The sequence below is a fragment of the Chiroxiphia lanceolata genome, chromosome 5, assembly GCF_009829145.1.
Source record: "Chiroxiphia lanceolata isolate bChiLan1 chromosome 5, bChiLan1.pri, whole genome shotgun sequence".
Taxonomy (NCBI): Eukaryota; Metazoa; Chordata; class Aves; order Passeriformes; family Pipridae; genus Chiroxiphia; species Chiroxiphia lanceolata.
The window spans coordinates 54,951,261-54,978,792 of record NC_045641.1 but is presented as its reverse complement, the minus strand read 5'-3'; the positions used below and the strand labels follow the sequence as shown (position 1 = coordinate 54,978,792).

The following is a 27,532-nucleotide window of genomic DNA, read 5'->3' as shown; positions in this document are numbered from 1 at the left end:
TGGTATTAGTTTTCCTTTTGTGCCATGCTGGGAAGAGTTTTTACTGCAAAATACACGTAGGCTAACCTTACTTCCTTGTTAAAAGAATCACTGAGCAGGCAGATCTTGATAAACAGCTGTAGAGGATGTGATTTTTAGGTTCTAAGATTTTGTTTTGCAAAAGTGTCTGATTGTCTCCTTCCAAAGATGTTGTCTATGATTCTATTGATATAAAACCAAGGAGGGAAATACCTGAAAGAGTACTGGAGCTGCGAGTTGCATTATTGTAAAATGAAATCAAGCATGTTTGCTTTATAGCCAAATTACTCAGTCTTCCATACTTCATATGTAGAGATACATCTGTGGAAGTTGGATGGTAAAATCAGTAAAGCAAGCATTAGTCCTGCTGTACAAGGTTAAGCTCTCATTTAAAATTGGTTTAGTTAAAAACTACAGTTATGTCATCAGAATGGTTTTAAGGGCATACATGCAAGAAGTCTTTTTGCTGTTAAAAACTGTTAATATCCAGTTATTATTTCCATGGGAAATAATTTTCCTCATCTGTCCCTAGTATTATGCTGGTTTCCTTTTGCCAGGTGAGTATATACAATGCTTGTTTGACATACAGTTCACACTGGGACAGGAAAGCTGTATGTCCTTTACACTCTTATTTCCATTGTTTGGCAGAGTCACTGATAACCTGTGTGTTTTAGAAACAAAACAAATTTAAAAAAGCAAAAAAGGCAGTATCTTTGGACCTTTGTGCCTTTAAAAAGGAAAATTTCATTTGAATGCTTAGTAGCATTCCAAATTTTCAGTGCTTTTATGCACAGTAACTCAATAACTTTATTTTCCTTTTTTTAGATTTCTTCCTGATAACTTCTGATATTTTAAAAAAAATTAAAATATCCCCGTAAAGAGAATAAATTGCTGTTCTCTGTGATGTAGCAGCAAAATATTTTATTGTGTGCAAGCAAAATAAATAAGATACTTTAAGACATCTGTTTCATTGGAGTTTTCAGTAATGGCATATGAGTACTCTGTTTTGCAGTACCTTGTACTAACTGGTTCCTGCTTCTGATATAAATAGCCAATGCATTGTGTGTGATAAAAGATTTTGCTTGTTATATGAAGCTTCTTATCTCTAGGAAATACTTTCTCAGTGAAATGATTGGAGCAAGTAGGTTATCTGCATAGAGCACTGTAGTGACAAGATAGCTTTTTATACTCTGCAAAAATACAAAATTTGAGTTCATCAGGGTTTTTTTTAATGTATAAGAATATGAATATAGCAAAGAAATTAAAATAATTTATAAGATTTGAGTACAAGAAATGTATCCTGATCTTATATTTTATGGAAGTCAAATTGAATTAATTATCTCAGAGATTGCAAATAGTAGAACTCATGAATAAATTTTGTCAACATATGTCTTAGAAAAAAACACCTGGAACACAGATCTTATAAAGGCTGTCCAAGAAGTGAAATTCTGTAAGGTGGATCGAAAGTCAACTTTTTTGTAGAAGAGACTGAAGGGCATGGAGGTCTTTTGGTAGATGTAGTGATAAACTGTTCTTATTTTTTGCAAAATACAGCTTTCTCTTTGGAAGTAAACTATGATCTCTTTCAAAAGTTGTAATGAAAATCTGAGAGTGGAAAGGTACGCTCTGAAGCTGACTATAAAAGTAAACTTTTTAATAATAACTGCAAAATCATTGCTAGTTATTTGTTGAATAAGCCAAATTGAAAGTGAACATTCCAATTCCCTGATTTATCTCAGGGTGGTAGAATAATTTGGGTTGAAAGAGACCTCTAGTACAGGCTCCTACTCAGAAGGGGGTCAGCTCTGTGATCAAACTGGGTTGCTCAGTGCTTTATCCTTTCAGGTCTTCATGACCTCCATGAATGGAGACTTCCCAGCTTCCCTGTGCAGCTTTTCCACTGCTTGACCGCCCTCATGGTGAAGAAGTTTTGCCTCATATCCAATCTGTGCATCTTTAGTTTCTCTTCTTTTTTAGTTCCCTAAGCATTGAATTAGTTTTTAATTTCTTGGAATGTTTTTCCACCACATGTTGCATCACAAAATGCTTGCTGCAGACTTCTGTGCTAAGACACCAGAGAAATCAAAGCTCCTATTGGGGAAATTTCATGCTTAGGTTATGTATTAGAGGCACTGTCTGTCTGCAGCCAGAAGGTGTCATTCCTATATGGGAAATGAGATATGAACTGGCTTTATCTAAGTAAAGCTGGATCTGCAGGGGCACGTTCTTCACTGCAGCCTGTTTTCGGAGACCAGGAGTTTTTGCATGAGTTATCATTGGCCTTGGTGACTCTACTTGTCACAATACCTGTAGTAGCTGCATAACCTTTAAGTAGGAAGTCTGTGGTTTCTGCTAGTTGGTGTCCAGTTTCAGGTCTCTTTTCAATTACATGTTCAATCAAATAAGGTGGGTTTAAAGGAAAAACCTGTTGGTTATACCATGCATGTGCTCTAATTACCTTAAACATGTTTTCTCCAGTTTGTTCAGTGTGATTTTTGTTCTGAATTTGACTCTTCTCTTTTACTCTGAATCTAGAGTAAAATTGTAACTGGTTTTCTTGCAGGATGCCTATAATGCTGCGTAGCTCCAATTGTGTTCTTACTGGGAAAACTCCAGCAGAATTTGCCAAACTTAATGAATGTCCTTTAGATCCAGGTATATTTTCACTCATGTTCTTTTTTTTTTTGCTGTCTGTGTTTTTGTTTTAAATTATTTTCAGCAAACAAATACCTCTTTGGTATGTTTCCTGCCACCATGAAGTCATTGCAGAAACTTCTCAAGTGTATGCTTGTAATGAACAGAAATCATCAGGCTTTTGAAAACAGTAAGACATGGTTGAGAGCATGGATAGTTTGTATTTGTAGATGAAGTTTTCAACCACAAAAACAATATACAAAAAATTTTAATATTGTATTTTGAATTTTGTATATAGTATTGTATAGTGATTTGTGATATGGGAACAGAGATGGAGTTCATTCGTGAAATCTAAGTGGATCAGGGAAGAGTGGAGTATAATGGTGTCCTCCAGAGGGGGAACTCTTCCTTTGCTGCCTTTTATAAATCAGGAATAAAGTGTTACATGGTAATATTTGATATGTACAGAGGAGATGAATGTTTGATTTTTATCTGCTACTTTTGAAGCATGCACTGGACCTGTGCTGGGCTTGCTTGTGGTGCTAAGGTACAGTGACGTGCGCTAGAGGAGCATTAATAGATACAGTTTAAGAGAGGAATCTAACATGGCTCATGTGCAGATTCCTTATATTGTCTTAGATACAACAAAGGTATTAAAATACATTTTTAAAAATAATACAAAAGAAGTTTCTCCCTGGAGTGCTGAAGAGACCAAGTCAATAATTATGGAAGACTTATTCTCCTTATTTGATGTCTTTATGATATACTCTTCTGACAGGCAGTATTTTTACCTAATTTATCAAACTAACAATTCTGTTATGTCTTTTAATAATTATGATTACGTTACAGTTTGGAGGTTTTTTACAGCTTTACTTTATCTGTGCCTGTGAGTTCTTTTTGTCTGAGTACTTCTTAAATGAAGTCTTAGATCTCAAATACTATATGTGAGCCTACCAAAAGTCCTGTTTTGTCTAGTGAAACATATTTGTAGTAATCATAAGTTCCACACCAAGTTTGTTCATTACTCTTTTAAGGGAGAATTTACTCTTCTGTTTTGCACTTTGTGTATTTACGGTTTACTTTTTAATAATTTATGTTCAAAGACATATTGAAGGAGGCAAGTAAGGCACAATGGTACTGACATGTCAAGTCTTTCTTTTCTGTTGCCTAGGTGGCTATTTCATTGTTAAAGGTGTAGAGAAAGTCATTCTTATTCAAGAACAGTTATCCAAAAACAGGATCATTGTGGAAGCTGATAGAAAGGGCACAGTTGGCGCTTCTGTTACCAGGTATGGTAAATGCCTGCAATTACATAAAGGAGGTAAACTCAAAGCTTTAGAACTTCATTGCTGTAGTTGAAATAGCTGTGTAGGTTTCTTCCATGTATAGTTGAACAGGAAAAAGATATAGATATTCAATGTCCCTCTTTTGCTACTGTCATTTTGTATGCTAAACATCAATCCCAAAATCACTTAGTACAGTATTCCCACAAAAATCAGTGAGAGTTGCTCATGTGCTTCAGGATTTATCCCAGATTAGGAAAAGCAAGTTTGAATTTTTAACAAAGTGCACTTCCTAATTGATGGTGTTTGGTCTCATTTTGCAGCAAGTAACATGAAGTTGCTGCAGTGGAAATTGGATGTAACCTTTTGTCTGCCTCTGCATCAAATTGACATAAAAACTTTTAAAGGCAAACACAGTGGAGAAGGAAACAAATATTTTTGTACTGCACAAATTACTGAAAATAGCAAGGTAGTTTAAATTCAGCCTTTCCTCAATGATTAAGTTTTATTTATATTTTGTTTACCTTCTGGTTGGTTTCTTTTTAAGCTGCATCTGGTATAATATGGTGCTTGTCACTCAAATGTGAGGGCTGTTTTTTTCTTCTCCAGAGGCCTCTCACACATCTCTCCTAACTACTTTACTGTTTCACAGTAAACCTAGATGAGGTTAACATACAACAGAGTACGGTTACCTCATTACTGTTGTTGCAGCAGTACTTGTGCACAGTTTGACCTTGCTGGTTACATCAAAATTGATGATAAAAGCATGCAAAGATGATTTTGAAAAGTGCAGACTTCTACTTACCTAAGTAAGTATCTACTTACCTAAGATATTACTTAAGTAAGTATCTACTTACCTAAGGTATTACTTAGGTAAGTATCTACTTACCTAAGATATTCCAAATAGTCCCCATCACAGGTGATAATACTCTATTTCCTTGGAAATACAGGCTGATGTCTGGCTGTTTTAATATAATTTTTTAAAGAGGAGAGAGTGGGATTAATTCAGCTGAAAGATTGTTCAAGCCTGCTAAGTTTTCTATAAAAGATTTTAGGAGTCAGTGCAAACATTCTGTTGGACATAATATTATTTTTTTTAACTTCAGTTCCACTCATGAGAAGAAGAGCAGAACAAATATGATTGTGAAACAAGGAAGATTTTATCTGAGGCATAACACTCTATCCGAAGATATTCCCATTGCTATCATATTTAAGGTAATACAGCTGTTAGTTTGGGGGAAAAAAAGGCAGAAAAAAAGCTGTGCTGCAGCTCAAGAAGGAAGATTGGCAGCAGCTCTCAAGTTAACGTGTACAGAAGGACTTGGCAGGGCTTAGAGATTGGAATTTTTTTCCCCTGGAAAGTCATCTTTATTGTACAGCAAAAAGGAGAAAAAGTGCCGCGTTTTTCTGCGAGGAGAGCACTGCTGTGCCAAGACAAACGCCTGCCACCCTCTCACTGCCTTGTAAGGTCCCTCTGTTGCTGCAGAAGGTCGGAAGGGTTTTGGTTTGTTATGATTTATGTTGCAAGCTCATGTTAAGGGTCTTTGGTTTTGACCCCAGCCTGTTCCCAGCTGTGACTTGTGTAGTGCTGAGTAGTTAAACACCCTTTGATTCGGATTCAGGGATATGGCATAGCCATGAGCTCACTTATACATGACTTCCAGTCATAGCTGTAAACAAAACTGATAGCCTGTGGGGCAGTCCTGCAATTCTTAGACCTGTTCCTAAATCCGATAAAATGACTAGAGTGGCTGCATTTCCTGAGCAGTTTACTTCACCTGTGAATGAGCCCTGCCTCCATCCCAATACCTCAGAATCCCTGCCTTTTCAGTGAGACTCACCAGTATCTTCAGGGCAGTGAATGCATGGACAGGCACTGTAGCTTTGAGGTGATTTCTGGTGGGACTGACAAAGGGCTGTGAGAGGCATCCTATTCTAATGCTGGGCAAGAACTGGGGAGTATTGCCCCTCCAGCTGAGCTGGTGACAAGGCTGTGCCTTGACCCTGATTGCCTGTGAAACTGCCAGAACTGCTTTCTTTCACTCTCTGCTTCTCCCTTTCATTTTAATTCACTCAAGGGTGCACACACTGAATGTGTGATCAGTGTGACATAACAATGACTTTACCGTAGCTGCCCAGCAGGACCAGGAGCAGGCTGGTAGCTCATCTGTCTGTGGAATCAAATGCACAGACTGCAACCATGGAGGTTTTGGGTGGACATGCACTGTCCAGCTGCTGGAGAAAAAAGGAGGGCATGGCTCATGGGACTTGTCCTGCCAACAGCTGGGAACTCCTTCCTGTCCTATAATGCTCTGCTACTGCCTGTGGGTTTGCAGCCTGATACACTGTGTGTGCAGAAGGAAATTGGGCAGCAGCCTTAGAGTCACTGTTCGCAGGGAAGGTGGCTTAGGGCACAAAAATGCCACTGCTTGGATCTAGGAAAAGCCCTCTTTTTGTCTTCACTGTAGTGTTTTGCAACACAGGTTTGTAGCGGTAATATCAGCTCGAGAAAATGATTTGCCAGGAGAGGGCAGTACGTGCTCACGGCATCCGAACAGTCTGGGCCCGCAGCGCTGATGTGTTGGCATCGGCAAGTGCAGGCTTGTCAATGTGACCACAGCTCTTGGGCTGGGTGAGAGCTGTAAGAATCGGTTTTCATGTAGGAAGTGCTTTGGTACTAGAAAATAGTTTAATAATTGAGTTTAGACTTGAGAAATAAATATCTGTTATCTCTGATTAAGCAAATCTCTTCAAGTTGGAGGACGTTTTAGTGACAGTGTTAAAGGAGGTTGAGAAATTATTTATGGACAGAAATGCCTGTAAAAGTGCCAGAATTAAGTTAAAAACTTTTGTGTTTCATCAAAGTGTTAATGTGGCTCTTAATCCATTTGCTCCATACCAAACAGCTGGATTCCACCTTCACTTACAGACTTTTATTATATTTTGTCACCCCGTGCTGGTACAGACAAATACCTGCTCACGTAGAGTAACTGGTCCAGGTTATTAAGTCTGAGGAGATTGTTATTGGGTTATTTTTCTGAAGCAGGATTGTTCTGACTATTTGATCACCTTCTGACAGTGCTTGCTATAATTATCTATATATGTATCTTTTATATTTTAAATAATCTTGCATAGTTTTTCATTTATTGAATAAGAGGTTACAGTTTTTAGGAACTCTTGGCTGTACTGCTTTTTAATTGTTTATGTTGATTTAATGAAGTAGCAAATTAGCTGAGTGTTCCATTCTTGAGTGGTACTTAACTGTTCTCATGAGCAGTCATTTTCCTTACCTTTCCTTTAATGACATGAAATTTGGGGATCTTCTGTCCACTTTCTGTGAGTCTCCAGCTGGAACCTATAGCAGTCACCAGTCTCTGATCTTTTTTTCTTGGGCATTGCTGTGTTGTGGTATTGCTTTGTTCTATTTAACTACTAAAAGCAAGGTTACAAACACAATAGCCCTGAAACTGGAGAATCCCTAAGTTGGGGATCCCTGTCCAACCTCAGCTCTCTCATATTGGCGGTATTGTAAACAAGAGATTTGTTGGAAAACCTAGGAAAATAATTCCTTTCTGCTGACACCAGGCCTTGGGCATAAAGCATATGTCTTGTTTTACTAGTAGATGTTCTGCTTCTTGTCACGTAGAGATCCACATCTGCAAGGGGCAGAGTTAAGCTGCACAGACAATCTTAAGTGCTGAAGTTTTGATTACCTTTGAATCCTTGCCTTTTACTGTAGCCAGCTTCATGTGTAATTTCTAATTAAAAATAAACTGAGAAAGCAGTGGCAAATACTGCTCTGCATTTCCTCCCAGACCAGCATCCTGGCTCCGAACAAGTTCCACAGACCTCTGTGTTTTGACTAAGAAAACAAATAGTTATTGGTAGAGGGCTGCTATGCAGTGCGTGGGCCACCTAGAGGGGACAGTGCTGTCAGGGACTCCCTGAGAGTCAGTGGGAGAAAGCTGAGCAATTTTGAATTGCCTTTCTAGTCCCAATAGCTTTAATTGACCTGGTGTTCCTGCAAATCACTTAAGAGATAGATCAGGTGCAGAAAACCATTGTAATATTAGAGAAAAGAAAGCAAGTATTGGAGATCTATCATCTACTGTGGATTTAAAGCTATTGCAACTGTAAAGTGGAGGTGTACTAATATATCCCTTAGACATTTTTGTCAAAAAGAAGGACTGTGAAATACGGAGCATTAGAAACACCACTACTGACAGAGCTGACACCTAAAATTCCTAAAGAACTCCCTAGACTGCAGTATAAGATCGCCCTCATGTTCCAGGCATAAAGTCAGGAAAGACTTAAGGCAAGACCTGAACATAGTATTCCCTGGCCTTTCTTTTGGTGAGGAAGCTGTGGGGAGGGGTGGAAATAGGGTGGATCTAAAGGTCCCTTTAGATCTGGATATGTAGGGGGACTGGATCATATAGGGTCACCCTGAAGGAGGCATCTGCCTTGCAGTTCATCTTTATCCATAACTGCAAGCCCAAATGATGTTGTTCTGCTGCTTTGATTTTCTGCCATCCAGACCTGTAAGGATCTTTGGGGTTGGCACATTCAAATGTTTTACAGCCAGTTGTGCCAAACACATATAAGTTGTGGTTTTGCGAAGTTTAGCACATTGACCACAACTAACTGAAATTTGATAGGCTACAAATTTGATAGGCATAGTGTCTGTTCTAGGACAGACTTGGAGTATCTGCTCTTCAGATGTGGAGTTGTTAGAGATTTGTAGCTGTGCTAGCTTAAACAATCTTCCCTAACCTTTCTTCTTAGAAGTGACAAAAGCATTTGTGCAGTCCCTATATATGTAAATGCAGTCTTTGGTTTGAAGTAGTGATATAAATTGGACAATTTTGTCCCCAAAGTATGTATTCATTGAGGTTCGAAAGGGCTGTTAACTGCCTTGTAATGGGAAACAGACACAGCTAATTTGCTTCCTGCTTACTTTGTAACACTTCTTCATTAGTTAATATAAATACACAACCGCAGTGCTATTTAGGATGTCCTGAGTTGACTTGCAACCCGGGGAGACCTTTGTTTTAGCTGTGCCAGTTGTGCACAGCTCCTGGGGCTGTGTGAACTGTGCGTAGTGGCTTTTTGAATATGTCAGACTGTGAGGTACACATGCTTTACCTGGGGGGCTTGAGCAGTTTTAGGTAGTAGTGAGCATTAGGGGACATGTGGAATATTTGTGTGGTATGTAAGGGTGTTTCTGTCCTGAAAAACGTCAGGATTACAGGTGAGATGGTTTTGCAGGGAGCTCACTACATTGCAGTGAGTTAGAGTTTTTTGAAGGTAAGGGCTGTTTTTCTTTTGTGTTCATGATCTTGATTTGGTAGACTTGAGTGAGTCCTGGGAGCTGAAGTAAGTGAAGGTTGCATGCTGCACCAAAACTGGTGAGAGAAGGAAGAGAATTATAAGTAACCTAGAGGGACTTGAATGTTGAATTTTACGACCTGAGTCACTAGATGAAGTATCTTTAGTTTATGTTGGAGCTCTAAGGAGCTGCTCTAGGACCTGCGGCAAAAGATTTGAATAGCAGGTCGAGTTTCATTTTTACAAACCTGTGTTAGGCTTGGAGCTGTTTAGGTGCAACTCTAGAGGAACAGCTGAATGGTGGTCTTACTGAATCTGCAGGATTATGAGTTCCCATGGCTGTAGTTTCATAGCTCGTATCTTCTGAATTATGAAAGCTCCAAACCAATTCTGTCTGTGATTTCAACCTTGAACTTCCCTGACATCTTTTTAATCCAGTCATCTGCCTGTCTCCATTCTGTAATTTAGCCTGATGGACTGCAGAACTACATTCTAGGGAAGTGCCATGGAAACGCCTAGACATCATCATTAAGACACCAGCTGGGGGAGGAAGAGCTGGGCTCACACTCTCTCGTGCACGCTCTCCTGTGTACGTGTGTGTGCACACACAAATATTGATGTGCACACGTTTTGGTCAGTGGGAAGCTCTCTAGTCCTAAGAAGTGATTGGCCCTATTTGGACCACTTTTCCACTTGAACTCAGGATGATCTGAATATTCTGAGTGCTTGCTTTGACCTGTCTGTTTTATGTCTGTTGACGACTAACCTTCAACCACGCTCTTCAGCAGCCTGCTACCATCTTCCTCCTCATCCTTTAGCTGCCACTGTCAACTTATCCCTTTACAATGACTCCTTCTTCCCTCCCCTGTAAAATTATCCCTATGTGGCATTGCCTTCCAATCAAAAAGAAACAAGACATCTTGTCTCCTGGTTTGCTTTTATGTTGATTCCCTTTCCCTCAGCTTTGTCCTGGGACCATAAGTGCTTTAAGCTTAGGGCCCATTCCTACATTGCACGTCCTCAGTGTTTCTGTAACACAAGCAACAACCAAGAAATATTTTGTTGCTGACCTAATGAGGTTACAGGCTAATTCTGAAGTAACTTTTTTGGTTTAGTTTGGTTTTTTAGTTGTTGGGTTTTTTGGGGTTGTTTTTTTTTTTTTTAGAAGTGTAATATCAGGGCCAAATTTACTGAAAAATTAAATGTTAACATTACAAACTGTCTGATAGCAGCATGGGCCTGTTGTTTACCCTGTTAGTTTTGCAAGCAGGTGTATTTTTGCATGCAAGTTTGCTCAGGATTGTTGAGATTATAGAGGAGAATAAATAGGTCTACTTTTAGGCTGTTGTATCAGCGCATCATCTTCAATCATTTGCCTAAGTTTTTAGTCATTACTCATAAATTAATTTCTCCCCATTTGCACATATCTAACATATATGTTTGGTGGCAGATCCTAGCCTTTCCCACTCAGAAATTCAGAATTCTCAAGTGAATTTGCTGTTACGAAGTTCAGCTAGAAAATCTGTGCTGGTATAATGAAACGTCCTATTCTCATCTTTTGATCAGCGAATCATCAAGTTAGAAAAAATTATCAATCCTCTTTAATTTACTGTGGCTTTCTGTTTTTTAGTGGACAAAAGAACATAGTAAAAATGAAGATTGACTTTTTTTTCCACTTGTTTTTTTCACTTATTTTATGGCACTGTCTGGTTGCCATCCCATAGTTAACCTGATGGACAGAAATAGGGTGATATCAGCTTGCAGTTGATGTGCTTTAGATAAATACATTTGTGGTATATGTGCCTAGAATGGCACAAGAATTTTGTTCTTCTGTAGGCTAAGTGCAATAATTTTATGAATCCAGTTGTCTTTCTAAACTAGTTTGCTGGTCAGCTATTAAGTCCTAGACACATGGAAAAACTACTGTTGTGAAACTTCCATGCTTTTGTAGACTTTCTTACGAGTCTAGCTCTCGGGCAATGAGGGATTTTGTTAACTTCTCTGCTGAGGTTTTTTAACTACTGTGTGACCTTATTTAAAAGGGTGAGGAAGTGTAATAATACTTGAAAAACAGAGATCTCCACTGCAGTAATATCACATGGGCAAATGCTGGTTCTGAAAAGAGCCTTGAGATCAGAGGGGTAACTACTCAGTGGGAACAAACTGTGATGAAACATGCTTACCCAGTGAAGTAATGGTGTCTTGATTTGGCACTCAGCTCTGTCTGAGATGGTGGAATTGTGATCTGTGCTTTGCACTAAAAGAGGAGTGTCCTCACCCTGTTATGAGCGTATGGTACTTTTTCACTCCTTTTAATTTCTAATAAACCACAAGGTGAAAAGACAGAGTTTGAGTTTAAAGGAACTTCAGCCAATCACTTCTTTGTTGAAAAAGAAAGAAGTGAAAGAAAAAAGAAGAAAAGGAAGCTGGATACTTCACAATTAGAGCAACAGTTTTGCAAGGGAATAGCATTAGCTAGGTGTTAAGCAAAGTGACACTCAATGAAGGCAAAAAGAAGAGAAGGTATTTCTGTGTTTTTGAGGAGAATGTGACTTTTTGGGATACTGCCAGTTTTTAATGAGAACCAGAATACTAGGATCTACATAGGCCATTATTTACAATGGTCTTTGTGGCAGGCAGTTTGGAGAATAATGTGAATGCAAACGTAACTTCCTCACAAAGTTCTGAGAAACATATTATAACTCAGCCAGAAGAGGTTTAGTGAGATTATTCCATTTCTTGGTATGGCAGTGCTCCAGGCAAATGTGTGAAGGGGGGAGCTTTAGCACCATCTGGAATCCACAAAAGCCTTCACTGCTGGCTACCACCTTGAAACACTTACTGATAGAGAGATTTTTCTAAACCTGTTAAGAGCTTTCTTAGTTTATTAAGCTCTTTTCCGCGGTATAAAGTCTAACAAGGTGTCCAAGGATCAGTGAAATAACAGAATGTCTTTCAAGTGGAATTGTGAAGTCATCTTCTAAATGCAAAGAGCTGCAAAGGAGGTAAATTGTAAACGTTTCTCAAATATGATGTGCTACATCACAGTCAGCTGAGTTTGCAGAATTGCTTGTGGTAAGAGACTGTGTGTACTCTTTCAACAAATTTCATCTTCCTTTCTTTATTCTGACTTGGTTTTCATTGTTACACACATTGGGTTGTTATTACCTAGTTTGTTTTTTTCTTAAGAAAAAAACCATAGAATTTAACTCGTATCAGTGAAGGAAAAAAATGGCTCCCCAAAAAGTCTGTGTGTTCCTGCTGCTTATCAAGATTTCCATTTAACTTTCTTCCATAGCTAGAATATGTGCTGCCAGTGCCAGATGGCACAGTTTCTTAGAGAAGAGCTAGCTCTTGCTTAGTAGTAATGCAGACAAACAATACCAAATTAGCATAAGCAAATGTCAGTGAGTTAACATAAAGCCTTGTTATTTCTGTCTTTTCTTCTTTTCCTAGGCCATGGGTGTTGAGAGTGACCAGGAGATTGTACAAATGATTGGCACAGAGGAACATGTGATGGCTGCATTTGCTCCTAGCCTGGAAGAATGCCAAAAAGCTCAGATCTTTACACAGATGCAGGTGTGTCTTTTCACATGGCCAGAGGCCATAAAAATCCAAAGACAGTGGGTATTGACCACTTTGCTGTGTCAGCAGTGGACATACACTTTTGTTTTAAGGTTTGTTTTGGGGGGTTATTTTAAGCTGTGGCTTTTTAAGGGGTCAGGACTTGTCAAACATGAGACTTTGCTCTCATTACTTAACTGGGGAAAAAAAAGTCAAAGTCAAGAAAGGCTTTGTTTTCAGAAGCCTGATATTATGTGTTAATGACATGACCCTATATATGACAAGTAGCAATGTCCATAAAATTAGAGGGGTTTTTCTGAGGACTATGCCCATTTTTAAATAGGAATTGCACACCTCATTTCTCAGAAGCCCTATTAATGTGGATATGACCATTTCATTATGAGTAGATGTTCTCCTCCAATTCTAATCTCTTGTATGAAGCCCATAATAGTAGCCACCCCCTGTCCTGCTAAAGATTTACCAGAGTTCTCTTAGCTCGTGTACTTTTTTAAGTAGCTGGAACATGGGCCATTTTTCTGGGAGCATTTCCATCATGTACATATTAATCTGCTAGAAGAAGCTTTTGAAGATTAATCTTACTTTGCTCTTTTGTTGTAAACTTTGTCAAATGGTGATGCTGGAGGAACACAGATGAGTGTGAAGCATCCAGGAGGGTAGAAAAACAGAAATAAAGAAGTTACTCTGTGCCAGAAATGTCAGATGAAATTAATAGAGAGCTAGCTATTTGTGGAGGAAGGCAAGAGATGGAAAGGATAGTCTGTCATTTAGTAGAGAGGGTAATTCTTTCGCACAGCTTCATGGCTTCGTTTCCAGGCAGGAACTTCCTGTGTGGGCTTGGATAGTTTCTTGACTCTGAATTCTGCAGATTGATTGACAACTGGTAAGAGTAAGAATCCATTAATCACTGTAGAGTACTCCAGGAGACAGACGTGGATGCCACACAGTAGCTTTTGTGGATATTAAACAGTGAGTGCTACCTCATGGTTTAATATCTGAATGAAACTTAGCAAGTACACAAAAGAACCAGAGGTTAAAATTCTAATAAATTAACTAGATGTCTTTTGCATTTATAGAATTCTTTTTTCTGTATCTCTACAATATTCTTTTAATATTGTAGTATTTATGTATATTCACCACTTTCCATTCCAAATGTCATCAACCTATGATAAGCATGTTGTATATTTAATTATAGTAAATTGTGTACATTTTCAAGAGGTTTTGTTTTTATTAGCATCACTTACATCTTTGTTGGTTTGCAGGTTGCTTGGAGTTTGTATCATCTGTGGCTGGTGGGATTGCACATGTTGAGGAATACATACAGATCTCCGTATGTGTATATTTGTGTAGGTTACAATTCTGATATTAACTCAGGTTAATTCTGTTTCTTGACAGGCATTGAAGTACATTGGAAACAAAGTAAGAAGGCAAAGGATGTGGGGAGGCCCAAAGAAAACAAAGATGGAAGAAGCCCGAGAGCTGTTGGCTTCAACTATTCTGACCCATGTTCTTGTATGTAACGTTCTAGTTTTTTTCTAAACTGGGATACGGTTGTGTAATTATTTATGCTGTGAGCTTTGTTGGCAGAGAAAAATGTCTTTGATGTCTTTGTAGCTGAGATAAAGTAAATCATCCTAAAAATAAAGGGGAAGACTTGGATTGAGTCAAAGAAATCTTTATGAAATCCTGTACCACTGAACTACTTATCATACTGTGCATTTTTTTTTCTGTACTGCCAGGCAGTATCGGCTGTTAGTTCAGGACCTTCATGTCATGACCTATACCTTTATTCTGATTTACTTTCATTTGCTATCTGTTTCAAAGTCACTAATGTATTTTTTTTTTCATTTTTTAAGAAAATAAAGCTCACAAATCCCTTTTGTAACTCCTCAGTCAGCCCAGATTACCAATGATTTAAACGGATGTGTTTGTCTGAATAAGAACTAAGGAAGTGATCCTGAAACATTGGTATATTTTTGTTTCATTGAGGGTTTTTTTGATTTTTTTGTTTACAGGTGAAAGAATTCAATTTTCGTGCCAAGTGCATATACACAGCAGTGATGGTACGCAGAGTAATTTTGGCTCAAGGAGAAAATAAAGTAGATGACAGAGACTACTATGGAAATAAACGTTTGGAGTTAGCAGGACAGGTGAGTTTTTACTTCAGAGCAAAGTGTTGTTTTGGGGTTTTGTTATTATCTGCTTTTAAAAATGCAGGATAGGGAACATTTGTGTCTTCTCAGTTGAAGTGTTTTTCCTCTCATTTTATTTTTGTTGGCTTTTCTGTGTTGACTCACAGATATGCTTCCCCAGTTGAGACTAATAAATTATATCCTCACTTCTGTATTGCCTCTTTATACCAGATAAAAGGACAGAGCAGTGCAAACAAGGCATCACTTCTAGTTCTGTTGTAACACTGTTAGTGCTAAGAAGACAGCATTAAGATCCATCTTCCAGTGTTCCCCTCTAAGCAGCTGTGTAAGGCAATAAACTGGGAACAAGGAGGTGCCTGCATGTCAGGTCCAGGCTGTCCCATTGTGGAGAACCCAGCTTGTGTAGCAGCTCACAGAACAGCCACTCAAACCTCCTGTAATTTGGAGCCCATAAGATTGCTTATTTGTTGTCAGCTGCTTTTCTGGCCTCTAGAGTAGCATGAATTAACAAAGTAAGTGGTTCGAGGTTAACTGGAGCAACTAATGAAAGTGGATTGTGTGGACTTCTCTGCCTGCAAAATTTTGGCACTGGAAGTGGTGGAATCAGTAACAAATGGCTGTGAAGGAGGGGAGTGGTTTGAGGTCTCTGACTGGCACCATTCTTCTGCAGAGAGGGTGGCAGTTCTTAGCTATTGGCCAAACTACATTCCCCTAATGCTGTGGGAATTTGCTTATCAGATGAAGGAACTGCATGGATTTTTCCTTGCCATGTGTGGTTATTTGGTTAAACAGTTTGTATTAGGATTGGACTTACATTAACACCGAGCACAGCAAGTAAGTTGGAGTTTTGGTATCATCCCTAGTTGTTGATCATGATCAGAAATTCAGACCATAAACTAAATGCACCAGATTGCAGAAACTCTGCATCTCTGCTGCCCACACCATTTGTATTGGGTTTTCTGTTGCAGCACATGTAATGATATCTGTTCCTTTTTGCTCATATCCCATGAAAATTCTCATTTTATTGTACTTTTTAAGATGTGTGCTTGCATGTTGTCTCACACTCTTCCTTCCCACCCTGCCCTGTCCTCCATGCACACATGTAAACACACACACAGAGAGCATGCAGTCATTTTAGAGTAAGAAACATGTGCTTTGCTTCCTAGTTTTCTGAAGAAACTAAGATGACACTCTTGAATGGATTGAAAGCACAAATATAAGGGAAAAAAGTCTTCCTAAGCTGTTAGGAAAAGAAATTAATTCTTCAAATTAGTATGTTTACTGTAAATCAAATTTTTAATCTTCTGCTAAGGCAGAATATATTTCTAAAGTGTAAGGGGTAGTAAGTGGATATTAGGGCAATATTCTAATGGGATAAATATTTTAAGCTGTAATGGATTTATTTGGTTTCAGGTGTAATGTTGCTGTAGTTCAGTATGACTGTAATCAATAAAATTAGTTGTTCCTTTGTCATTGTATTGTTCTTACTTAACTGGATTAAAGGATTAAAGGAGTTTTTCCCTGAGATTTTTAGAGGCAGAAAGTAGAACAGGTAAAAAAGTTTTCTACAAGCTGTAAGAAGAATGCCTCTGCTCACACAGATGTTAACAACCAAAATAGTTTTAAATTAACTGGGAAGAGGTTTTAAATGTAGAGGGTCATCTTAAGAAAGCCAATATATTTCTTTTCTACATCAAGGGGAACTATTCAGGGGTTGTAACACTTGATTAAGAGTAGTTTTTTCTCTCTTGTCGTATTTTAAACTCTCATTTCAAGCTGAACACTTGAATTCCTCTTTGCCACGTTATTGGTGAAATATTAATTTGATTGGATTACAGACTAAAAAGTGTGGAGATTTTTTTCCAGTTTCTAAATGTTTATGTTTAGCTAAAGTTTCTGTGGATAAAATGGTTGGTGGTGGTTTGTTTGTTTTGGGCTTTTTTTTTTTTTTTTTTTTTAATGCCAACATGTTCCTGGCATAAAAATCCTGTTGATTTACAATTTGAATAAAGAAAAAAAAAAAAAAGAAAGTATTCCCATGCGAGAAGAAAAACATAGCGGTCTAGACAATGTAAAGACATAAAAGGCATTGTGTTTATAAAAATGTGTGAAAACAATAGCTGCTAATTTCACACCCCATGGGACAAGAGAATACGAAATGTGCTTTAGCTTTAGATAACAGAGTTGTATCCACTCGCCAAGCTGGTTTACTGAGCTTTCTCTTAGTCTTTCTGTCACTAGAGGCTCGGTAGGCCAGGTGCCAGCTGAGGTGTTAGCAAAACCTACCGATTTCAGGCTTAATCTTTTCACCTACCTTTTCTCTTTCCTTAATGTGTTCATTATTTGCTAAGCATTACTCTGTTCTTTGTCCTCATTTTTTTTTGTTTCTAATGCAGCTTGCTTTGTATGGGTGAGATATGGAACAGCACCAAAATCCGGCACCCTGGAAAGCAAGGGATTTCTACCCTGTGACAAAAGAATACCGCCTTGACTTCAGAGATTGCCTAATCCCAGCTGTTCTGATAATATAATTAAGGCTGCCTAATGTCTTTAATTTTGCAACCAGTTTGTGTGAAAGGGAGAATTTGGCACTCTAAAGGCTTAAACGCTAAATAGCAATCTCAAGGCGCCTAATTAGAATTCTCTGACATTAAGCTAATTGCTGAAACTGTATTTCAGCAGCTTAACTTCTTTATTAATTTTTCTTAGGATTTTCAATGAAAATCAATTGATGAGCTGTCAGTATTTTTTTTCCTTAAATATAATTTGCTCTTTCGTGCTCCTTTCTGAAGCAGGCTGAAAGGCCTTGGACTAACTATGAAATCCACTGAATATTATCAGTGGCATTCCATCCTTTTTCTTTAATCTCTTGCTCTTGACCTAGATAATGTGGTTATTGTGAGATTCTTCTTTGCCAGATAGTCAGAGCTCTTATAGAGCAAGAATCTGTGAGTGAAATTGGCAAAGTATGACACTTTTCAGCCTAGCAAATAGTAGCAAGTTGCTGTACTTGGGGTGTAACTCACATTATTAGTTCAGGGAATGGGAAGGATAGTGTGACTTTATAATCCCAATGGCATATGGAATTATGACATTTTTGCAATTTTGCGATCAAGGAAACAAATATGTAGACACTTTCTGAGTGATTTTTAAGTGTTCCATTAAATGTTTTGTTAAATGTTTAAAGGTTGCTCAAACTTGTGGAGATCAAATGGATGCCATGGTTTATTTCAAAGGAGTCTAGTTCTTATTTAACAAGACTAACAGTCATCTTAAAACTGTGCAGGTTCCTTACTTTTACTTTTTCCCTACTTTTGAAATTCTTCCCTCATAATCTAGTTTTTGGAGACTCCAGTGGGTTCTCCTTCCTAATACAATGCTTCATAAAAGATGCTTTTATTTCTGATGGAAATCTTACTTAAATTAACTGTGATATCACAGATGAGTTGCAAGTGACTGGATTTCTTTTGACAGTGGTGACAGAATAACTTTGTAACTGTTAAGGGTATTATAAACATCAGAAGGGAAAGAAGGTCTGGGACAACTTCCTTTCATGCCAAGATCAGCACTAAAAACCCCATTTTTCAAGCAAAATGTCTCTGTTCAGAGTGGCAATAGAATTCCATTTTTGTCAAGGGTTAGCATACAGCGTGTGTTGTCATTGGTTTTACAATTTAAGTGTTTCTTGTGTCTTAAAAAGTAGACTGTCAAAGATAATCCAGTCTTGCTCTCTGAGAAGGCCAGTGGGAGCATTTTGTTGCAAATCAAGGATCTGTCTTGAGCTTCCCAGTGTTATTTGCTGTACTTATATTCTTAACTGCATTTGTGATGCCAGTGAGGTAGCTTATAATTTAAGTTAGCTGCTTTACAGTGTCATTTGCCAAATGCTTTGGTCAGCCCAGCTGGGGAATGTAGGTAGAGGAAAGCAAATGAAAGCTAGTGGACAATCCCAATGATAGAGGAATGAGTGTTTTGCTTCCTTGTCTCCAGAAGGTGAGGAATGGTGGTGACTATGTCTGACAGAGACAGTTACAATTCAGTTTAATTCTGCGTATACAGAAATTAAATGGTACAATTGATTCCAGAATGTCTTAACTGTGATGGATGAATACATGGATTGTTCAACACTACAGTATTTGTACACTGGGAACTACCCTTTCTGGCTTTGGTAGCTACTGTGTTTTTAGTTCTTCTGGCACTTGGAGCTGCTGCAGAGTTGAGTCCCAGGACAGGACTGCTAGGCTTTTGAATTTACCGTTTGTTTGCAAAGCTAAGCATTGTGAACACTTAAAATGTATCATGTAATGCAGATTTAAGTGTTTTGAAAAGCTGTTAGTGTCTGCAAGGATAGGCTGAGCAAACTGAAGAAGCAAAGCAAATTGGAGAGTGAAAAAAACTCAGATCACAAACTTTGGTAGCCTTTTCATGGCTATTTTCACAACTAGAAGTTATTAATATACATATACAGGAAATAATTGGTTTAAAAAGCAGCACTTTTGAATGGTTCTATTGCTGGGTTGTTTTATTTTAACTGACAAGAAGCATAAAGGCAGAAGTATTAAATGCGTTTCCCCTCCCTTTCTCCATTTCCCTTAATCCAGCTGTTTTGTATTTCCAGCTTCTTTCTCTTCTATTTGAAGATTTGTTCAAAAAATTTAACTCTGAACTGAAGAAGATTGCTGACCAGGTAATCCCCAAGCAACGTGCAGCTCAGTTTGATGTCGTGAAGCATATGCGTCAAGACCAGATCACCAATGGCATGGTCAATGCCATCTCCACAGTAAGTGGGTTTGTTCTCACTTTGGTATGTGAAGTTTTTTCACCCTAGTGGAAAACGTTATGGAAATGTGCAAATTCTCTTCTGATGAATCTACTGGTTTTTGTTTGAAGAGGGCATCTATTTAACATCCTTTATAGATTAAAGTTACAAAACTCTGTCATGGACAGGGCTTTTGGAATTCACTGAAGAATAAATAATCATCAAGCCACTTTTATTTCAAAGTGATGTTTTTGTGTTTGTGAAGGAATGGTAGAAACAAGCAAATTTAGAACAGTGATCATTGTATTTATCCGGCGTGCTGGCTTCTAGGTTCTACTTGACTATGGTGTGTTTTTTTATTATTGTCTGGATTTAGCTAGGGTCTGGTTACATCATTTGTCCACAAGATGGTTGGAAAACAGCGTGAAAACAAACAGAACCAACCGACCAACCAAAAACAAATAAACAAAATAAAAACCCAAACAACACCAAAACCCAAAACCAAAAAAAACCCCACACCAAACAAACCAAAAATCACAACCTTAAATTTGAGCTCTTTAAGGGCAGTGCCTTTTTATTTTAAAGTTGCTACTATGAACAAATTTTCAACTTACAAGTTAGTACTTCTCTGCTAATGATACTGAACTATTTAACAGGGAAATCTGCTGCATGCCATAGTATTGAAAAAAAAGCCCTGATAATTAGCCTTTAAATATTTTTCTTAGTTGGATTTTAGCCTGTGTCTGCCTTCTGCTGGAATGGATATTTTCATTCATGCCAGTGACAAGAACAGTAATAGTTACTAACTTTGTATTTTACCTCAGACATCTGCTAGAGCAATTTGTGAGATTGTTCCTGAAACCTGTCTACTCGCTTGTAAATTACTTTGAAATCTATGATTTTTTAAAAGAAATTAGATTAGACTTAAGTATTTTAAGAGCTGGTAAAAATTGTGGAACCTAATTTTTAATCTCTGGAGTTCTTGAGAGGGCTTTTCTGCCTAGCATGAAATTAAAGTTTTTCTTTTTTGGTTCTTGTGAACAAAATTAACTCCACAAATTGCATCCAAAGCCACCAGCAGTCTGTAACTTACAAATCCTGGTGTTAAAGCTTATCACTGTTTAATTTTATGAGTGCCCCAAATGTAGTTAAATCTCTACAGTGCATGTAACCAAAACAATTGACAGATTTGTTTCTCTAAATGCTGGGGCTTTCTTCTAGCCAGTGCCAGTTTTTCCATTTGGACTGACAGAGATAAATCTGCAAATATTCAGTACATATTCAGTAAAGTCTTCCTTCTTCCACTGTCTTTGGACTTTTTTTTACTGCCACATAAGCAGTTAAACACCATCTGCTCTTAAGCATTGAAAAATAATTTATCAGGAACAATGCCCAGTGCATACTATTCAAGAGATTAAGCAAATACCATGAAAATCATTCTTGGAAATGACAATCTCCAATCTCACCAGAATGCTTCGATGATATTCTCCAAGAGCATGAAATAACTCGGCGGATTCATAATTACACCAGTAGCATGCAAAAGAATTCATAGCCCTGCTGCATCAACTACAGTGGTGTTCAGTGATATTTCCTACAGGTTGTCTTCTTACCCTGGAAAATACCAGAAGAGAGGGTAGGTCAGGCAATAATGCCACAGACCTGATAGAAATTTCAGCATCTGAAGAATCACCTGATGCTACTGAGGGAGCAGCTTCCCGTTCACAGGAGTTCTTGATAGGGAGCTCTCAACTGAGAGTGGTCTCGCAACTGCCCTGGGCCCATTTTGGTTTGGGATTTTCGGCAAGTTTTGAAGGATTCAGCACAAAGAATTTTTCGTAATGTTTCTTCAGGCACCATTTTTACCTCCTTTTTCCTCCAGTCTTTTTGATTTCAGATTCTTGTGGGCAGTGAAGAAGAAACCACATGCTAATTGAAACTACAGATGCAATAATTTCTAGTGTGAGGAAAAAAATACTCATTTATTTTGGTCTTCCACTTATATTCTCATAATTCCTAGTCTTTAAAGAATGAAATGGTCAGTGAGTGAACCCTTCCCAAGAATGCTGAGGAGATGAACAGGTTTCTTTTGACTGCCTTACCATTGGGCATTCCATCTTCCCATTTTCTGTTACAAATTTGAGACTATTTGATAGTCTCTTCAGTAGAAGAAAACAGCAAAATCAGTTGTATCAGTGGTGGTTTCTCGCTGTTCATCACTAAGTTGGATTGTGCTGTTAATGTGTAAATAAAGAAACCAAGCAAATCATCCTCTAAAAGGGTTTGGTGTAGTATAGCAAGCAAGCTTCAAATTATTTGTTAGTATTGGGTAGCTGAGTTTGTCAAAAAGGCTACAGGAATTAGCAGAAGGCAATCCCTGGGGAAATGTTATCTTTGGACTGACCAGTAACATGGTGCCTGGAGTGAGTAGTTGTATTTCAGACAGAAACTTTCCGTGCCCAATGACTCAGGTGCTGAGAACTGTATCTGGCGTAGATGTCACGAAGGCAAAACTTGTAGAGCCAAATTTCAAGATTACAGTAGAAATTATTAAGTCTGCTTGGCATTGAAACATATTTTTGTCCTAGAACATTGTCTGAACTCTCTTTTCCTAATGAAAACCGCAAGTGATAGTTCTTGTGACAGTCCTGAAACATGAAAACTCTGGTATATGCATGGATCTTGCATTTCATACGTGGTGGAATTCTACCAGGGAAGTTGGGTAGACCTACTCCACACACACAGAAACTCTTCTGTGAGAAGACACATCAGTGAGTCTTTTTTCTCTGGATTCTAAAAACAAAAGGCTTCAAGAAAGTACAGAGGGCTTTGATGTCAGACTTCTCTAGCATAAATGCCTGTGCTTCCTACAAAAATAACAGATCACAAAAAAGGCAAAAGTGGAAGCTGGTGGGATCTATTGTAAAAGTGTTACTTCACCCAAAGACCTCTTTTTACAAAAAAAAACCCAACAAACTATAAAACGAGAACAGAAAATAATTCAATTTATCTAAATTTGAGTATAGATTTATCTGTAAGGGGCAGATGAAGAAGAATCTTTGTTTGATTGACTATATAATAGCAAAAGTATCCTCTCATCTGAAAGAGCAGTTCTTTTGTTTCAACTTTTTTTTAATACTTAGTACAGATACACTGTAACTAGGAGTTTATATGCAGATAGGTAATTAGAAAGTTGTTTTATATAAATGGGCAACATTTGCTTTGCAAAGCTCCTCAGCTATCATTCTGTCTAGATACTGGAAAAATTCAAGACAGGGATAAACTGAAATAATTTTTTAAAAACATTGTATTCTACAGGGAAATTGGTCTCTAAAGAGATTCAAAATGGACCGCCAGGGTGTGACACAAGTATTGTCCCGCTTGTCTTATATATCTGCTCTGGGAATGATGACTAGAATCTCTTCTCAGTTTGAAAAAACAAGGAAAGTGAGTGGTCCTCGATCACTACAACCATCTCAGTGGGGGATGCTCTGCCCTTCTGACACTCCTGAAGGAGAGGTGAGAAATTGCTGTTTTGCTTTCTGTGTTTCTTATCCTGAGGAATGGAGACACCTGTTTATTTTGAAGCAGGTGATCCTCCATCAGAGGAAGAATTCTGATGAGGAGGTTTCTGGAGAGGTAGATTATCCTCAGCCTGAAAATACAACTTGTCCATCTTCTGACAACCCTCTTTACATCCTGGTCTTCCTTACTATATTGCCTTCTTTCTCCAGAGTGGGTTGTCTGGAAACAGTTCTGAAATCATTTAGCTATATGAGAACAACATGAGGACCCCCCCAATTTTGCTGCAGAACTACTTATTCCCTTTTGATCAGAGCAGAGGGAGGGGAGTCCTAAACTCCTGTCCCTTTGTTCTGTAATAAAAGTTCTGTTTTGAAGTTGCAGCATCAACCTGCAATTTTTCTAGAAACACGTACCATTATTTCTTTAGCCATTAGCTTGAGGAACAAAACCACCTTTGTATATTTTACATTAAAGATATCATCCAGTTATTTGAGCCAAACAATTGATGCTGACAGTCTTTGGTTTGTTTTCCTTTTTTTCTCTTTTTTTTTTTTTTGGAATATACTGGAGAGGGGGGAACTCTGAACTTTCTGTGTTAATATGTAGTCAATATGAGCTAGTCTCATTAAGCAGCTGAAATATAATTGCACTGTATAATGTATTTGGATCTTTTTTCATTTAAAAGCATCAATGTTTGTGTCAGAACTTACAGAATATTTGGAAAATTGATAGACTGATTTTGTATTTCCATTATGCTGCTGAGTAGCTGTTGCTTTGAAGAGAGAAATACAGCATTATACATGTTTGGATAACTTAAGAACTACAACTTCAGTGCCTATATTTTTTATTATTTTTATTATTTTGTAAATGCTAAAACACTGGAATAGAAGGAATAAAATATGTGTGATGTGTTGCTTTTTTCTTTTTTTTTTAGGCTTGTGGTTTGGTTAAAAATCTTGCCCTCATGACTCATATTACTACAGATATGGAAGATGGCCCAATTATTAAATTAGCCAGTAATCTTGGAGTTGAAGATGTCAACTTGCTCTGTGGTGAAGAACTTTCATATCCAAATGTGTTCCTTGTTTTCCTTAATGGTATGTTACTTCTCAGCAGTCTTGACTCTGATTTGTTGCTGACAGAAAGTTAGGCTTCAGAAACCCTCCAGCAATTTTTGGAACACCGTAGATGCTGTTTTCCACGTGTGAATAATTTCCTCTAAATATTTCTATAGGGTTGGGCAAAGTGGACAGACCAGATCATGACACTTAGCTGCATGAAGTTGGGTCTTCAGAACTCTGACTGCAGATGTCTGTAGCTGAGAAATTGAAACTTTTTTCAAATTTCAGCCCTGTTTTTAAGCCCGCTTGCAGAAATATGTACATTCGACTACAGATTTTTTTGTTTCTTCAGACATAGACCAAGGGTGGTGCCATTCATAAAGTACTTCTAAAAGAAAATAACTGCTAAATTTGTAATACATTTATAAATTCAGAGCTTCATTTACAGAAAGTGTTTAGTAATCTGTAATCTCTATTTGTTTTTATACGTATTCGTGCACTTTAAAGTGCCTTTAAGAACAGAAGCATCTATTGTTTGCAAAGTTTAGCAATGCTGTTCTCTTTAAAATCACCTTTTAAGGGACATGTTGCTTTGTGAATGATTAGAAAAAATTAGACTTCGGAAAACAGGCCTCTCTTCTTTGTTAAAGGGATGATTTGGCACATGTGCTCTGCGTCTGCACGTTTGTGTTTCTTTTACAACTGATCTTGTAGTGTTTCAAAAACAACAGGTACTATGATATTAGATTTCAAAGTACTGACATTTTTATAACTACAACTGTGATTTAAAAATAGCCTTTTGTCAACAGCATCCACTTCCAGGGACTAGTATGTAATGTCTGTCACCATGAATAAGTTCTCCATTTACCTTTGAATTAAGCAGAATTTGTTCTTCAATCCTGCCTTTTTCCAATAACATAAAAGCAGCACTTGACCAAACTGCATTCCTTTGCTCTGCTTTTCTATAGCAGTATGTTAAAGATAAGATTCAGTCAAACCACATGCACCCTCTTCTGTCTTGTTTTGTGGTCCAAAGGAGAGTGCAGAGCCAAAATATTGTACTCTTCCTTCACAAGCTCAGTCTGTGGTATGGAACAAGATAGTGTTTTGTCAAATGTAGATGAACTAATACTAAGTGAGGCAAAACAAGTTACTGTTCAATCTACTAGTTTGTGGGTTTAATCCATAATAAAATTTCAGACTTGTGAATGGATTACTTGATCCTGATTTAAACCTGTGACCTAAGAGGGCAGAAAATCTGTTAAGTACAAATCCTTTAAGCTATAGAGACCTTTGTATTGTCTTATAAACTCCCCGAACTACCATCCTTTGTCTTCTCTTTTGAAGTTTTGTTTAAAATGTGACCATGCTTATGTTTATATATTGAGATTACTTTGGTCAGGTGACTCTCTAACTGAATTTTACTCTCTTGTTTGTTCATCATGCATCAAAATACTTAAGTATGAGCTAGAGTGCCCTGCTAAGATAGCTAAGTTGAGCAAAGTACCTGCAGGAGGAATTGTGGTGATGATGTGAGTGATCATATATATCAAAAATACCAGGACTTTCTAAAATTTCAGACAAGGCAGCAGGACAGTTCATTGGTCTGTTCTTGGAGACTTTGGATCTGTCTCAGTACAGGTGAAATTGCAGACTTCAGAATTGTTGTTTACTTGTATGCCAAGTGGTGAATGGCCACCGGAGCAGAAACATATTTGAAGAACGCTGGATGAAGCACATCATTTGGCTTCTCAGGCTATTTGGAGATGTGCAGGTAGATAACTTGTGAAATTCTGACAATTTTTTACTTAGAGGAAAAAAGAACCAATTCTTATACACGTAAGCAAAAAGAAATTTTACGACAACTCTTATTATTTGCAGGAAGCAGGAAGTACTTCTATGCATGCTACACGTGATCAGAATTTGTAAATAGAGTTTTAGATGTGCAAAGGATGCACCAGATATTTATTCTCTTTCTGAATAGGTAACATCCTTGGTGTCATACGTGATCATCAGAAATTAGTCAACACATTTCGGATAATGCGTCGAGCAGGTTACATCAATGAATTCGTTTCCATCTCTACCAATCTGTCTGACAGATGTGTCTACATTTCCTCTGATGGGGGCAGATTGTGCAGGTAAACATCCTGTCAGAATTATCTCACTACTGAACTTACTGTAAGCACTGTGTTATGCACTGTACAGATACAAGCAAATTCAGTAAGACTCGAGCATCTTTTTTCTCCTTAAATAGCCCTCTTTCAAAACAGACAGGTCTGAAAATGTGCGATATAGTCAAGCAACTTATAAAACAACAAAGTCCAAATATATCCATTTTACCTGTAAACAAAAGTCAAACAAAAAAAAAAAAAAAGAGAGGAAGTAAAATCAGTCTGACTGACAACTCCAGTAATGTTCAGTGTCCTTGGAGGAACATTTTGTAACTTCCTGTAAAGTGAGAAACAAGCAGCCACTCGTTTGATATTCCATGAGTGTCATATCACATTTTAGACTGAGAAGCTGCTCTTTGTCTTCAAGGGCAAAACTTCTGGTGCAAAACTTCCTCAGGCATGTATACTTGTTTGCTGTAATACAAAGAAGTATGTCTCACAATTTTGGGTTATTTCATTGCTTACCCTTAAGTAGACAGGGAATTCAATAAGCCTGTAAGAAAGGTTACCACCTTGAGATGCTTGTGGTCTTTATTAGATAGAAAGAGCACCTGAGTAACAGTCATGTCATGGAGGAAAGCAAAAAGGAATTGGCTAGCTAAAATGAAAAGGAGTAGAACATAACAATATTTTGAGGCAGAAGATCATGCTGATTTATAGTAGCAGCTAGAGACCCCAGTCAGATTATGACAGCACTGTGCTAGGTTATTTATGAGTAAAACATCTCCAGGCCCAAGTAATCAGCCTGAAGAACAAGGCATAAAAGTTGAACAAAGCAGAGATTGGGAGAGGCAGAATGAGTTAATGAATATATACATATTTTAACATGGACTAGCTGTGTGCATATTTTGTGTGTACTTTAACGAAGCAGTAGTCAAAACTGCAGGTGGCGTTCCACCTTATCCATTTATTGAATCTCAGAGTGTGCTGAATACAGTTTGAGGCATGCTAGAGGCTCTAAACTAATAAATGTACAAACCATCAATTTATCATACCGGGTCAAGAGATCCAGAGTAGGGGC

At 37.8% G+C, this 27,532-nt stretch overlaps 1 protein-coding gene across 2 annotated transcripts in view; it reads left to right on the top strand.

Annotated features, from left to right (window-relative positions):
• POLR3B (RNA polymerase III subunit B) overlaps nucleotides 1-27,532 on the top strand; it is a 75,609-nt gene that overhangs the window by 5,870 nt on the left and 42,207 nt on the right. The window contains exons 7-16 of one of the 2 annotated variants that reach the window (XM_032688977.1): nucleotides 2,582-2,673; nucleotides 3,824-3,941; nucleotides 5,042-5,150; nucleotides 12,720-12,842; nucleotides 14,241-14,357; nucleotides 14,861-14,995; nucleotides 19,617-19,778; nucleotides 23,073-23,273; nucleotides 24,214-24,376; nucleotides 26,325-26,478. In XM_032688977.1, coding sequence (XP_032544868.1) covers nucleotides 2,582-2,673; nucleotides 3,824-3,941; nucleotides 5,042-5,150; nucleotides 12,720-12,842; nucleotides 14,241-14,357; nucleotides 14,861-14,995; nucleotides 19,617-19,778; nucleotides 23,073-23,273; nucleotides 24,214-24,376; nucleotides 26,325-26,478 — 1,374 coding nt within the window. Of the gene's footprint in view, nucleotides 1-2,581; nucleotides 2,674-3,823; nucleotides 3,942-4,295; nucleotides 4,405-5,041; nucleotides 5,151-12,719; nucleotides 12,843-14,240; nucleotides 14,358-14,860; nucleotides 14,996-19,616; nucleotides 19,779-23,072; nucleotides 23,274-24,213; nucleotides 24,377-26,324; nucleotides 26,479-27,532 lie in introns of those variants that run through there. The other variant, XM_032688978.1, reaches the window with a different exon arrangement.